This window comes from Orcinus orca, chromosome 8 (genome assembly GCF_937001465.1).
Source record: "Orcinus orca chromosome 8, mOrcOrc1.1, whole genome shotgun sequence".
Lineage (NCBI taxonomy): Eukaryota > Metazoa > Chordata > Mammalia > Artiodactyla > Delphinidae > Orcinus > Orcinus orca.
Window position 1 is genome coordinate 52,144,529 of NC_064566.1, and position 15,464 is coordinate 52,159,992.

Below are 15,464 nucleotides of genomic sequence, written 5' to 3' on the forward strand. Positions count from 1 at the left end.
TGTTGCCTGTGCTTTTTATATAGTATCTAAGAAGGCTTTGCCTAACCCAAGTAAACCATGAAGATGTACTTCTGTGTTTTCTTCTGAGAGTTCTGTAGTTTTAGCTCTTAAATCAATAATTATCACTTTATTTAACATTTCTATGTATCTTGTGCTAATTATACTAAAAATGCTTCAGTCCTCACAATAAGAATACACTGTGTTGGTCCAAGCTTATTTATAAGTGAAGCCCTAAAATGTGTATAGGCTTACCTCATTTTGCTGTGCTTCACTTTACTGCACTTCGCAGATACTGCGTTTTTTTGTTTGTTTTTGTTTTTACAAATTGAAGGTTTGTGGCAACCCTGTGTTGACAAAGTCTGTGGGTGCCAATTTTTCAATAGCATTTGCTTATTTGTTGTCTCTGTGTCACATTTTGGTAATGCTCATCATGTTTCAAACCCTCCACCAACAAAAGGATTATGACTTTCTGAAGCCTCAGATGATAGTTAAAACTTTTTTTTTTTTTTTTTTTTTGCGGTACGCAGACCTCTCACTGTCGTGGCCTCTCCCGTCGCGGCGCACAGGCTCCGGACGCGCAGGCTCAGCGGCCATGGCTCACGGGCCCAGCCGCTCCGCGGCATGTGGGATCCTCCCGGACCCGGGGCACGAACGCGTGTCCTCTGCATCGGCAGGTGGACTCTCAACCACTGCGCCACCAGGGAAGCCCGATAGTTAGCATTTTTTAGCAATAAATTATTTTCTATTTTTAAATTTATTTATTTTATTTATTTATTTTTGGCTGCATTGGGTCTTCATTGCTGCACGCGGGCTTTCTCTAGCTGTTGCGAGCGGGGGCTGCTCTTCGTTGCGGTGCACGGGGTTCTCATTGTGGTGGCTTCTCTTGTTGCTGAGCATGGGCTCTAGGCGTGTAGGCTTCAGTAGTTGTGGCTTGCTGGCTTTAGATCGCAGCCTCAGTAGTTGTGGCGCACGAGCTTAGTTGCTCCATGGCATGTGCGATCTTCCCGGACCAGGCTTGAACCCATGTCCCCTGCATTGGCAGGCGGATTCTTAACCACTGCACCACCAGGGAAGTCCCTATCAACCTTTTTTAACAGATGAGAAAACTGAGACTTAGAGTGTCCTGTCACCCTTTTTTTTTTTTTATTGATCTTTGCTATCGTTTCCTTCATTTCTTTTTCATTTATTTCTGATCTGATTTTTATGATTTCTTTCCTTGCTAACTTTGGGGTTTTTTGTTCTTCTTTCTCTAATTGCTTTAGGTGCAAGGTTAGGTCACCCTTTTTTCTTTTAACTATAGTGAGAGCATTTAAAGTTTCACTGTTGGCACTGAGGGCAGTGACTGGGCATGGTTGTTACTATTTGCTTGGATGCAATAAAGAAATATTTTTTCAGTTTTTAGCATTATTTTAGGCTCTGTCATAAAACAGCAAACTTGACAGACAAGACCCTTCCCATCATTGACTTAAACAAGATAATTTCAGGTTATAAAAATGCTGTGAAGGAATTAGATTAGGGAAGACAATATAGGTATACACTGTATTCATCCTATGGGAAAATTATGGGTGGAACTGATCAGGAGGGATGAGAAGATGCGAAGGTATAGTTAATCATGTGTGTAGGAAGTGCATCTTGTAAGAAGTGATATGCATTGTTAGTCATATTTAAGAATACTTTGCGTGTTTTGTTGGTAAGGTGTTTGGCATAATCAAATTAGATGAACATGTCTTAGAGATTCAAAAGGTATGCAGAAATTTTTCTAAGAGTTTGTGCAGTTCTGACCATCTCGTTAATATAAAAGAGAACTGGGCCTGATTTGCGGAGATAAGTGCACAGAGGACAGTGACTATGATGATACAAGCAAGACTGAATTGTTGATAAACGACAGCGTGTTTCGCCAGCAAGCTCAAAGCATCTTGGGCATGGTCCCTTCCTACCATTTCTTCTGCTAGCATGGTCCTAACTAGCATAAATAAACCAAAACGTTCATGACTCTGTGTTCCTCATCTTTCCTAACATAATTGCTGCATGGAAGGACACACTAAAGAGAACAAGATAGAGGAATCAACAAAAATGTTGGTTTTTTTCCCTCAAGATGTGTATAGTCTAGTGGGGATGTCAGATACATAAACTAAGTAATTGGAATACGGTGTGGTAACTATAATAACAGATATGGGCTAGGTCCTGTTAGAACTTAGACGGCAAGGGTGCCCTGCTGGCCTAGTGGTGTTAGGGAAGGCTTCACATAGGAGGTGATAACTGAGCTGCTATCTTGATAAGGAATTAGGTGGATGAAGTCTGAGAAGAACATTCTAGGCAGAAGGAGGGGCATACAGAAGAGCCAGGGGAACTGCAGAATATTTCATAAGGCTGAAAATTGTGTGAGTGTGGGAGAATGGTGAGAGATTCAGGGGCCAGAACAAGAAATGTCTTACATGTCACTGATAGACCTGTGGAGTTGCTCCTTAGGGGATGGGGTGCTACTGAAAACTTTTGAACAAGGAATAATACTTCAGCTAAGAATAATCAGCTACTTCTTAACAGCACTTAATGACTAATAGGTATCTCAGATTTAACATGCCCCAAAACTTAACTCCTAATTTCTCCCACATCGCCTCCTTCTCCTGCTTTTCTCTATCTCAGTGAATGACAGCTTTATTCTTTGAGTTGCTTAATCCAGTCATCTTTGATTTCTTTTTCTCTCATACCCCACAGTCAGTCCATCAGCAAATCCTGTTGTTTCTCCCTTTAAGATGTCCCCAGAATTCATCCACTGATTACTGGCTCCATTGCTACCACTGTAGTCTGAGCCACCATCATCTCTAGCCTAGATGATTGCAGTAGCCTTGTAAGTGGTCTCCCTGCTTCCTTCCTTGCCCCTTAACAGTATATTCTCCACACAGCAGTCAGGAATCCTCCTAAAAGATGAGATCATGTTGTTTCTGCTCTAAACCTTCTGAGGACTTCCTTCCTACATAGAGCCACAAAGCCCTACATGTCTGGTGCTTGGCTCTCTTCTTCCCTTCTTCCTTATTCAGCACACTCACCTCTTTTCCGTTCCTTGCACCTTGCTTACATTCTTGCCTCAGAACCTTTGGATTTGCTGTACTTTCTGCCTGGAACATTCTTCCCTGAGATATTCACATTGGCGGCTCTGTAACTTCCTGCAGGGAAGGAGTCTTCCCTAATCATATAAAATAGCAAAACTTCTCAGGCACTCTCTATTCTCCTAATCTTTTTTTTCCCCCCATAGATTTACTACCATCTGACATATATTTACTTGTTTGTTTATTGTATCTCCCTTTTCTGCAGTGCAAACTCTGAATGGGTAGAAACTTTGATTGCTTTGTTCTCTGCTCTATCCCCAAGGCATAGAGCATGAAGTAGCCATTCATTAAGGTTTTGCTGACCGAATGACTTGATTTGCATTTTTAAAACTTCACCTTGGCACCCTTGTGGATAATGAATGGGAAGGTGGTGTGAGGAAGGCATTGGCACTTGGAATTGAAATAGTCCAGTCAAGGTATTTGGAGGGCATGGAGTCAAGAATTACTTGGGATGGAAAACGGACAAGATTTGGCAACTCACCGGACTGGGAAAAGTGAGGGATAACGACTCCCAGATTTCTGGCTTGGGTGGTTTGAGCAGATGATATTGTTGTTGGGAGTAATTGAAGCCATGGGGATGAATGAAATGGATCAAGGAGAAGATTTAGTAAGGTGACCAATCATCCTGGTGTGCCCTGGACTGTTGGTTTTAGAACTAAAAGTCCATGTCAGGAAACCCCTCAGATCCAGGCAAACCCAGATCATTGGTCACTCTAATATATATAGACAAAAGATAGCTGAAGACAGCCCCAGCAGTACAGAAAAGGAGTAGGTAGTCAAGTCTGTGCAGGAAATGGATCAGAGGCAGTTAGAGAGGTGGCAGGAGACTCAGTGAGGCATTGGATCAAGGAAGCTAAGAGAGTAGTCAACAGTGTAGGTTGAGTTTCCCTTATTCTTGCCAGAAGTATGACATGTCATAGAGGCTCGGGACATGTCATAGAGGCTCGGTAAATGTTTCTTGAAATAAACGACACAAATGATGTCTCTTGGTTGATGTTTTTGTTAAACTGTAAGTTATTGAGGGGAATCAGCTTCTGATATTAAGTGGATCGTAAGGATAAAAATGAATTTAGGAAGTGTTATAAAAGCAACGTTATTTCTATATTGAGTGTTTGGCAGTCTCAGGTTAATGAATACTGGACAGTGTGAGTAAGCTGTTACATTTGCAGTTTTGAAACAGCATCGATTCTGAATGATCATAAAATTGGAACTTCAGAGCTGTACATTTGCAATCATCTACATAGTGGTTCTTAACGTTCTGGAGTAATCCTTTTGCAAATCTGTTGAAAACCTTGAACCATCTCCACTCTCTCCCCTCTTTCCCTGCCAAAAAACACCTACATTTTGCTTACAGTTTTGAGGGATGGAGGCTTACGTTCTTTCTTTTCTTTCTTTCTTTTTTTTTTCTTTTCTTTTTGGCCGTGCCGCGAGGCATGTAGGATCTTAGTTCCCCGACCAGGGATCGAACCTGCACCCCCTGCATTGGAAGCACAAAGTCTTAACCACTGGACCACCATGGAAGTCCAGGATGGAGGGTTATGGATGGCCACAGGAATCCCAGATTAACAGAGGATTGCCAATCTTGTACAGCCCTCCCAAATTATACCTCAGGATAGAAAGAGGCCTAGAAAAACTAATTAATTTATCCAGGATCAAATGGCTAGATAGTGACTGAACTTATCCTTGATTGATTATTCTGTCCATTATATGTCGTTGCCTCTTTTAGTGCAGGCTCAGTCCCACTTGACCAATTATTAGATTTCTTTTATTTCAGTTGCCTAGTCACTGTGCCAGCTCAATACAAGTTGACCCCAACCCCTATGTTCCATTCATCTTATTTTAACTCTCTGTCCAGGGACAGAGCAAAAATATTCTGTAGAATATTTGATGGACTGTCAGATTTAATATATCTAACTTTTAAGTCATGAATTAAGAGTTGATGAGGTAAACTTTTACTAATGACTTACTTGTGTCTTTTGTTTGTAACAGGATGCTGTATGATTATGTTGAAAGGAAGCGAAAGGAAAATTCAGGAGCCCAACTGCATGTCACTTATTTAGTGTCTGGCAGTCTCATTCAGAATGGACATTCCGTAAGTTCTCAGAATCTTATTATGAGTTTAAATGTGTTTGAGCTATAAATAGTGTTATGTAACACAACACAGGGCAAAAACAAGATTCAGTATTATGGAAATTTTAAAAAGCTGCTTGAAGATGGTGATTATTTTGGATTTTTAGACTAAACCTAAAACTCTTGAGAAGTTTGGCTACTATCTCGGCTGTGATACAGAGACTATCATTATTGTGCAATTTTCCTAGGCAACAAGACATTCGGAACTGCTTCTCTTATTCCTCTTTCTTCCATTTGAAGGTGTATTGGAGACAATGGTGGTTAATTTTCAGCCCGTTCAAATGTCAAGCCACAAACTCAGGTGTTCAGCAAGTACAATTTTTTTTTTTTTAAGTGAACTTGATTTTAATCTGAGCTTTCGTCCCAGAAGCTCTGCTGAGATAACTCCATTCCTTCTCCCGTACTAGACTGATCCTTGGAACTTTGATAATTCCTCCTCTTTTGCTTCCTTCCCCAAACTGAGGCACACCTCCTCTGTTCTTACTTCCCAAACCTCTTACCTGAAGGTTCTTTTGCTCCCATAGAGAATTTAGCCCAAGGATCAAGACTCCTTCTCAGGGATCCACTGATAATGTTTTCCTCTTCCCTTTTGACTTTCCCTAAGGTTCATAAATTCAGAAGCCAGATTTATCAAAATACTGACTGGATTTGTCTTGTATCAATAGAGTCCCAAGCATGTGAGATTCAAAACTGGAATGGCGATTTAGTAATTTACAAGGAGAAGCAAAACTGCTAGGGGTATCAGATCCTTATATTCTCTGACTAGCATATTCTGTTCTTGTTGGTAAGCTGTTTGGCCAGCCAGATGTTAATTAAGATATTTGCAAGTGTAGATGGAATCAGATGTCATTATATATCTGAAACCAGATTAAGCACACCTGATTCATTTGCTCTCAGAAATAAACCTGACCAGAATCCTCTCCCTGTATGGCCCTTGAATGGATTCTGCCAAAGTTTGCATCTGGATGCCTTCTTTTGTTTCCAGGGTTAATCAGCTCCCTCTGTCTCTTTCTTGAGTTTAGTCAAAGCCTTCCATTTAGTCATAGTCAATTCTTGACCTGGGAATCACTGTGTACCTTTAAAGCAGTGGTTTCTATTCTTTTTTTGGTCACTGATTCCTTGAGAATCTGAAAGAAAAATGCATATGTTGACATATTCATGAAATTTTCAGTGTTCACAGATCTTTTGAACAAGGGTCCAAGGTTAAGAATTTATGTTTTAAGATAAAGTTGTAGATTTTTATTCTAACCCATATGATAGAGGTTCTTAATTTCAGATTCTTGCATGGTCTTTAGGGTTCAAGGGATTCTTGGGTGAACCCTTGAAAGTACATTCAAATTGTGTTCCTCAGTGCATTTTTTTGAGACCATTTTTCAAAAAGATGTGTAACCCATGATCAATTAAAAACTTCTGTGCTGTGGTTTGCTTGTACAAAGCCTTCTGTTTCTAAGTTTAAGAGGGCATTTAAATTCTGCCCAGCTTTTTTTTTTTTTGCCCACCTTTTTTTAAAGCAGCAGAACGCTTTATCAAATGAAATCTTGGAATCCTAAAATATAAAATATATTAAGAGTAGGGTTCCTGTGGTTGAAGTGGTTGTGAGAATTTTAGAGCCCCGCCCTGTGGAACCCTGTAGAATTAATTACTGACCAAGTGTGGATGCTTATCCATGGTTTTTTCTTTTAAGAGAGCCAGGCTAAGAAAAGGCAGATTGTTAAGCATAATGTCAGGTTTTGTTCTTATTCTTTCTCATTTCTTTTTTAAGTTTTTTTTTTTTTTTTTTTGCGGTACACGGGCCTCTCACTGTTGTGGCCTCTCCCGTTGCGGGGCACAGGCTCCAGACGCGCAGGCTCAGCGGCCATGGCTCATGGGCCCAGCCGCTCCGCGGCATGTGGGATCTTCCCGGACCGGGGCATGAACCCGTGTCCCCTGCATCGGCAGGCGGACTCTCAACCACTGTGCCACCAGAGAAGCCCAATTTAAGTGTTTCTAGAAAGAAAAAAAGATACATAGGCTTTGTATGGGTTTTTAAGCATACGAATAATTTCTATTTTTCTAACGATCATTATTGTAAAAAGTGCTTGATAATACATAGAAAGTAAAAGCCTCCTTCTAATCTCATCCTGGAGAGTCTTCCAGAGAATTTTTGAAAATTTCAACGAAATGTTTGGTTGATTCTTTTAGAGGTTATTACTTGATCCATTCTTTATTAGGTCCCCCATTAGCTTTTCATCTAATGATTTTAGCTGAGATTGATTTTTATCATTGCCTAGATCATTAATTCACTAGGAGTTACAAAATAGTGATGTTCTAATTCTGTCATTCCTTCTGGATTTATTGGCTGGAATGTTTCTATAAAGAAGAACTTTCTCTCATCAACTAGCTATGTTTTCCCTTTTTCTTTAACTGATAAAAAGCTCTAGAGGCTTGCCCCCAGCCAGGCTCTGGGATTATGGATGCTGAACTCAACTCCTGTGTCCCCTTTAATAGGATCCCCCTGAACCATAGCTGTACTCTGGTTTACGTTGTTTTAGCACTGGCATTTCCACTGCGTTGTTTTTATGCATTTCTAATATCCCCTAAGGCAGCGTTTAGTCACAGTGAACTGTCTGAGCTGCGATATTTTCTCCTGAGGGTACCAATTATTGTTTTTAGGGCTCCTATTACATAGGTTTGAGTGATTAGTTTCTAATGCTCTTTTTCTCATAAGCTCTGTAATTTTTATTGTACAATTTTGCAGAACATGACATTTTTAAGAATGCTTTTTTAAGAGAAAATGCATTATGAAGACATGTCAAATTCCCAGTTCAAATTTATAATTATATTTTTTAAAAACTTACTTGATTTTATATTGTTCTTTTTTCTTATGTTGTGAATTTTGGTTGTTCCTAACATTAAAATAAATATTTATTTGCTTTAGCCAAATATATGAGATTTAGAAAAGCAAACCCAACAATTTTACTAACCATATGATGACTGAAAACAGTTTAAGGTTTCTAGGTTATCCCGAGCATCACTCTGTTGCAGTTATAGAAATGTTTCTCTTTCCTTATTACAGCCACATGCTCCTACATTGATAGAGATACCTTAGTTTATTCAGCAGTCCCTTATTGATAGTTATTTGAGTTATTTACAGTCTTTGGCTATTACATATAGTGCTGCAGTGAATAGCTCAGTGTATATGTGTTTTGTATGTTTTTGCCAGTGTGTTTTAAGGTTACGTTCCTAGAAGTAGGATATATATAAACTTCGTTGGGTATTGCCAAATACCTCTCCATTTTTCATTGCTACCAGCAATGTAGGAGAGCATCTGTTTCTACACAGCACATGTGGTCCTGTTTCAGGGTCATCTGCATTTCTCTTCTGTGAACTGTTTCTTCATACCTCTTGCCGATTTTCAAAAGGATAGTTAGTCTTTATTTTCTCTATTTTAGAAACTATATATTAACCCTTTGTGATGTAAGTTGCAGATATTTTTCCCACTTTACCATTTGTCTTTTTACGTTGCTTAAAGGTTTTTTTTCCATCATCCAAAAATGATTTTTTAGTTTTTATGGATTATTTCAGTTACTTCTGGATTTTGAATTATAGTCAAGAAACTGCCTCATTCTCAGATTATATTAGTTTATAGAAGAATTCACCCATATTTTCTTCCTGTGCATACTATATATATATATGTTTCATTCTTTACATTTAGATCTCTGATCCATTTAGAATTTATTTTTTTTGTATGGTGTGAGAGATCCAATTTTTATCTGGTTCCATATGATTATACAGTAATTCTCATTACATTACTTAGTAAAAAGTCCTCTTTTCCTCTTTTTCCTCTTTTCCTCTTTTTCCTCTTTTCCTAGTTTGAGCTGCTGTGTTGTTTTGAGTTTTGGGGGTTTTTTTGGTACTGATATCTACACTCTCTCACTTTGCTTAACCTGATTGAGAAGTTTCAAAGTAAGCAAGTTAAAAATGTGTCTGACTTTATTAAACTGTAACATACATTTTCAGGGGTACCTAATGTTGCTGATTTCATATCCAAGTGCAAATGAATTTTTGGCAAGGAAACGTTAAAATTGCAAGTTGTACTACTTTAAATACCAATGAAGTGTTATTTTGTTACAGTGCCACAAGGTTGCAGTAGTGAGAGAAGATAAATTGGAAGGTAAGTATTATAGCGATCTAGCAAGTTTTTCCTTTTTTTAAAAAAAATAAATTTATTTATTTATTTTTGGCTGTGTTAGGTCTAAATTTCTGTGTGTGGGCTTTCTCTAGTTGCGGAGAGCGGGGGCCACTCTTCATCGCGGCGTGCGGGCCTCTCACTGTCGCAGCCTCTCTTGTTGTGGAGCACAAGCTCCAGACGCGCAGGCTCAGTAGTTGTGGCTCACGGGCCTAGTTGCTCCGCGGCATGTGGGATCTTCCCAGACCAGGGCTCGAACCCGTGTCCCCTGCATTGGCAGGCAGATTCTCAACCACTGCACCACCAGGGAAGCCCAAGTTTTTTCTCTTATGGCATCAGTGTCATTAACATCTCATATACATTTAGCTGTTTTACTGGAGAGCCATGTATTCTTTTTATTAGTAATTTCTGAAACATGTTAAAATATGATACTACACTAATTTCCCATTTTTAAGGCCAATGGCTGCTGACATTAATAAAGCGCTTTTATCATGGGATTTCAAAACTGTGACAGACATGTAAAAAACTACTATGAATACCATATGGAACACCTCATCAACTGTCAAAAGACAATGGTCTCTAAATATTGTGTTGTGTTCCATAACAGTTTTTTTAGGAAGAAAATTAAAGAATGCTTTTCTGAAGTCAGAAGAACTTAGTATAACTTCTAAATTAAATTCGTCTACCCATTTCAAGACTATTAATGCTACTGTTCTATTTTTTAATACCCAATTCAAAGGAATTTTGTAATAGTCAGCCACATGATCTTGGATTATGTCTCAAGACAAAACCTGCAGTGTTGTACTTTGTATATAAAGATGCCTACCAGTGGAGTTGTTTTCTTATAAATTAACTTTGAGGTATTTAAAATGGTGGAAATGTCCAATATTTTCTTTCTGAATTCCCACAGTGGTAGATTTATTCATTCAGTAGATACATAGTGAGTATGTAATCTGTGTCAAGCTCTGTGCTAGGCACTAGAGACTTGGAACAAGTTAGGCATGGTCCCTTCCTTCATGGAACCTAAAATTTGTTCTTGTGATGTTCTTTTCTGTATTTCCTCTGCAGACTCATCTGGTTAGTAGTATTTTTGTTATATAGAGTTTCTTTTTGTAAACTAAAATTGAATTATATAAGCGAGACTTCTCAGAAATTACTTATTCCTCAGTTGCTATGTTTATATGCTAGAGTATAAGATTCTTCCCTGACTGGGGGGAAAAAAAAACCACATCATAGTATCATCAATTATTCATTAATATTTACTGAGTGTCCACTGGATGAGTGATACCTTCACAGTACTGTACTTAGAACTGACTCACCACCACCTACCTTTCATAATGTCCTTGTCACAGACAGAAGAGTTGATATCATACTGTATATAATACTGTTTGGCCTTTTAGAGCTTTTTGGACCACCACAGATTACAAATGGTTTTAATGCAGAAGGGTTTCTTGTTAAACTCCCCACATGCTATGAAGTTTGTGTATTAACAGACTGCTTTTCCTGTTGACTTGTAGCAGTGAAGTCCAAGCTAGCTGTGACTGCCAGTGTACATGTGTACAGCATCCAGAAAGCCATGCTAAAGGACAGTGGGCCTCTGTTCAATACCGACTATGACATCCTTAAAAGCAACTTGCAGAACTGCAGCAAGTGAGCTCCTTAATGTTTCTTGTGGGCTTCTTTACGAATTGATTTTGTAAGATGTTTACACAGTGGCTGCCTCTTAAGAGTGAACGCCAAGTCTAGTAAAACCCCATTTATCTTGCAGTAAGACACATGCCTGGTTTTATTAGTGCATCATAAGGTGAAAAATAGCAGCTACAACCCATACTGAAAACCTCAGTAGACTCCCCATAAATCTATTTCTCATGTATTTATCCTGTCACTACTACCAGAAATGTTGTTTGTTGGGCCCCCTCATTACTCCTTTACCCCAGTCTCTGCTTGTCTAAATCCTACCCATCTGTCAAGAGCCAGTTCAAATGTTATCCTTCAAAAAACTATTCCTAATTTAATATTCCTCTACCTTCCATCCAAAATCAGTTGATCTTCCACAGCCAGGATCAGATCTTGTTCATCTTTTGTATCTTTCACAGCACAGGGAGGAGGTGGACTATAATGCACATGGGTTTTGGAAATTGATGATCATGGGCTTGATTTTTGGCTTTGTTGCTCATGGCCCAGGAGATTTGGACAAGTTACTTAAACTCTTTTGAGCTTTGGTCAAATGCCTACTTTGTATGGAAGGTTCAGGCCAGATCCCTAGACATATAGTGAGCACCTACTACTTTGATAGGTACTAAGCAGAATAATTTGAATTAATTCAACAAAGAGCTGATGAGTACGTGTGACATGCCACATACTATAGAGTGAATATGGTCCATTACCTGCTTGATGATCCTATGGGAGGCAATTACAGTATAGTGTGACAGTGCTACAATATGAATAAGAGTGTGGGAGGATATTGGGGGACACTCATCCCCCCTTTTTGGTTGGCGTGGAGTGAGGAGTCAAGACAGAGGTGGCTTCTTGAAGGGTACGGCATTGAAGTTGAGGCCTGAAGGCCTAGTAGAAGTAGCCAGTCAGAGGGAAGTGGGAGAGTAAGGACAAGGCTGAGAGAACACGTGGTGCTTGTGCAGAACCACAGTATTCTATGGCTGGAAATTAGAGTGAGAGGCAGAAAATAATGATGCAAGGAATCAGACTCTATGCTTGACTACTAGGATAAAGAGTTGAGGCTTTATTCCAAGGGCACAGGGGAGCCACTGAAGATTTTGAAGCAGATGATTGAAATGATGAGAATTGCATCATAAAAATATCACTCTATGATGGTGAAAATGGATCTGAAGGGAATAATCTGAAGGCAAGGCCATCAGGAAGGAGAACTGTTGCAGTGATTCAAGGTGGAGATGATAGTTACCTGAAGCATAGTAGTGGTGTTGGAAATGGAGAGGTACAGAGGTTAAAGGGCCATACCATCAAAACCTGGATGGTGTGGTAGTGGTTAGGGACCAGGAGAGTGTGTATGGTGGGGATGGGGGCGGGGTTCATGGTGTTAAGGATGATGGCCGTGTTTCTGGCTTGAATTGCTGGATGGATAATGGTACCATCACTAAGAAGAGGAACATATGAGGAGGAGCAGGCTTTGGGAGAAGGGAAAAATGATGAATTGGCTTTGGACATGTTCAGTTTTAGTACCCTGTGGGGAGTCCAAGTGGAGGTGTCCTTTGCAATAGATAGGGGAGTCTAGAGCTAAGGAGAGAAATCTGAGGGTAAAGAGAGAGATTTTGGAATCAGAGAAAATAGATAATTAATTGGGCTACAGCAGTAGATACAGTCATGCAGAGAGAATGCATAGACTGAAAGAAGGGCAGAAAGTTATTAAACTCTAGGCACAGTTGCTAGCTGTGTAACCCCTTGGGCAAATTATTTAACCTCTCTGCTTGAGTTTCCTCATCAGTGAAATGAAACTAATAAAATTAGTATCAGCCTCAGGGTTGTAGAGGTTTAAATGAATTAATATATGTAAAGCACTTAGAACAGTGCTTGGCACACAGTAAGCACTATTTAAGTGACAGCTGTTTTTTAAGGGGTGGGCAGAAAAGAGGGACCTAAGAGGGAGCAGCCAGAAATAAGAGGAAAATCATGAGAGTGTCTGGAGTTCTAAAAACTAAGAAGGGAGTTTCAAGAAGGAGGGACTGGTTGACAATATCAAACCTTGCTGAGAAGCTGAGTAAAACAGGAACTGAAAAGTGATGGCCTTGGTAACAGCAGTTTCAGTGGAGCAACCAGCTTCTGGTCAACTGGGTAGATCGGGATATAAGGAAGATAGCAGATAGGGACAACTTTCCAGGAAATTTGACGGTAAGATGGAGGAAAAAGAGAGGTAACCTGCTACAGAGGAATTGAGGCTCAGGGAGGATATATATACGTTTTTATTTATTTATTTATTTTTTTATTTTTTGCGGTACGTGGGCCTCTAACTGTTGTGGCCTCTCCCGTTGTGGAGCACAGTCTCCGGACGCACAGGCTCAGCGGCCATGGCTCACAGACCCAGCCGCTCCGGGGCGTGTGGGATCCTCCCGGACCAGGGCACGAACCCGTGTCCCCTGCATCGGCAGGCGGACTCCCAACCACTGCGCCACCAGGGAAGCCCTATACATTTTTAAAGTTGAGAATGCCTTGAACTTGTATTATTAGGAAAGAGCTATAAAAAGAAGAAATGGTTGAAGATACTCGGGGGGGATGGGATAACTGATAAAGTTGGGTCCTTGAGGAGAAATAGGTATAGGATTGCCAAAAATAATTTCTGTAAGTTCCATGAGCATAGGGATCATGTCTATTTTGTTAACCACTGTATACCCAAAATGGTGCCTGGCAAATGGTAAGCATAAAGTAAATAATTGTTGAGTGAATTAATGGTAGACATTGGTTCTTTTTTTTCCTTCAGCTCAAAACCTTAAGTATAATAGACACACAAATATTTATTAGATAAATAATGAATATACAGCTAAAGAGTAATTTATGTCTGGTGTCTTTTAGGGAAGGATTATAAGAAAACATTAACACCCAGATATGTTTATGTAAGTTGTATTATTAGATTTCAAAAATAATCTGTATTAAAATCTAGTGGTATGTCAAACTCTAAAAATCAGTTCTGTTGTATCTAGTAAGTAAGCAAACAAGAATAAAAGTGACTCAAAAGTCCACAATGAAATTTGCATAGGGACCGCTAAAATAAACATGGCAAGTACAAATGTGATAGTAGGAAGCACTTTAATGAAACTTTACTTAAATACTTAAAGTATCCTCGGTAGAAACGTGAGGAATTTATCTCCAGTAAAGAAGTTTGTATTTGGTCCTGAGAATCATGGGCCAACTGAGATCTGACACATTGTTTCATGTGTTTTAAGAAGTGTTGTGACAGGAAGAAAGTTGAAATTTTAGATTGAGCAGATTCTTCTCTCTTCGGACATGTTCCCAGCCTAACCTGGTCTCTTCCTCATTGCCAATTCCTGGTCCTGACCCTAAGGTGTGGAATGTAGACCAAATGGAGAAAGACTTGTCTCGGGGCCAACTTTAGATGTTGACAATGAAATAAAACATTGCTCTCTTTCCCTGTACATGGAAGCACTGCAGGGCCAGAGAGGAAGAGTGGTGAGTGAAAGGAAATGATTTCCGTCTGTTCTTAACTCTGATGCACAAAATATTTGTGTTAATGTGGAGTTTTCTATGTGGACTGTAATAAATCAGTGGAAGGTTTTTGGAGCTGTGGACTCTAGCTCAGGGCTGTTCAGCCTAAAGTTACTTCAGAAATTAAGTGATATTATCAGGGATTTTTTATCTTAGGCCAGTTAATCTCAGAGTTGTGCCAGGTTGATCTGTAAGATAATTGCTATCACCACATAGTTTCTTAACCTCCATCTTCTCCCACCCCAAGTTGAGATGATACACTAAAGAAAGGAGAGAAGCCAGAAGCCTCACTTTCAGTGACTTAAATAATCTTTCTTTCAACCTGTATTTCCCTGTGCCAGGTCTTATACTGGGTGCCTGAAATACAAAAGGTGAATAATATACTTACCTTCAAGGAGCTCTTACCTACCCTCAATAAGCAAAAGACTGAGGGAAATAAAATGTTCTTCTTTGTTAGGAAACGTTGGAAAACTTTGCTTTAAGTACAACTGTTTGACAAGGCTGGATCAGTTACCCATTCACAATGTAGGACATTACATCATGGATTTTTGTGAAACAGGCGCATCTACAGTCATTAGAGAAGAAGAGATGAATGTTCCCTTTAATACGTCATGCAAATTGTTCCAAATTTCTTCACTTAGCTATGGGCATACTTGTCTGGTGCTGTTAGTTGGGATTATTATAAATTATTAAATAAGTGACTTTAAAGGACCACAGGTTATAGAAGCCAGTGGCTCTGTTCCCAGCTTATTCCATGTTTTAAAGCGTGATCCATTCTGGCCAGGAGAGTTGCCAGGAAATTTGTTAATATTTAAAGCTCTTAATTTTGATTCAGTCAGTATTTATGGTATTGCTAGCCCTATATG

At 39.5% G+C, this 15,464-nt stretch overlaps 1 protein-coding gene across 3 annotated transcripts in view; it reads left to right on the plus strand.

The window, feature by feature from the left end:
- Positions 1–15,464, plus strand: part of POLD3 (DNA polymerase delta 3, accessory subunit) — a 48,664-nt gene that overhangs the window by 11,170 nt on the left and 22,030 nt on the right. For all 3 annotated transcript variants that reach the window (XR_004476808.2, XM_033405711.2, XM_004279790.4), the window contains exons 3-5: positions 5,097–5,199; positions 9,351–9,390; positions 10,923–11,055. Coding sequence is in view for 2 of the 3 variants with exons in the window: in XM_004279790.4 (XP_004279838.1) it covers positions 5,097–5,199; positions 9,351–9,390; positions 10,923–11,055 (276 nt within the window). In the remaining variant the exon portion in view is untranslated. The remainder of the gene's footprint in view (positions 1–5,096; positions 5,200–9,350; positions 9,391–10,922; positions 11,056–15,464) is intronic.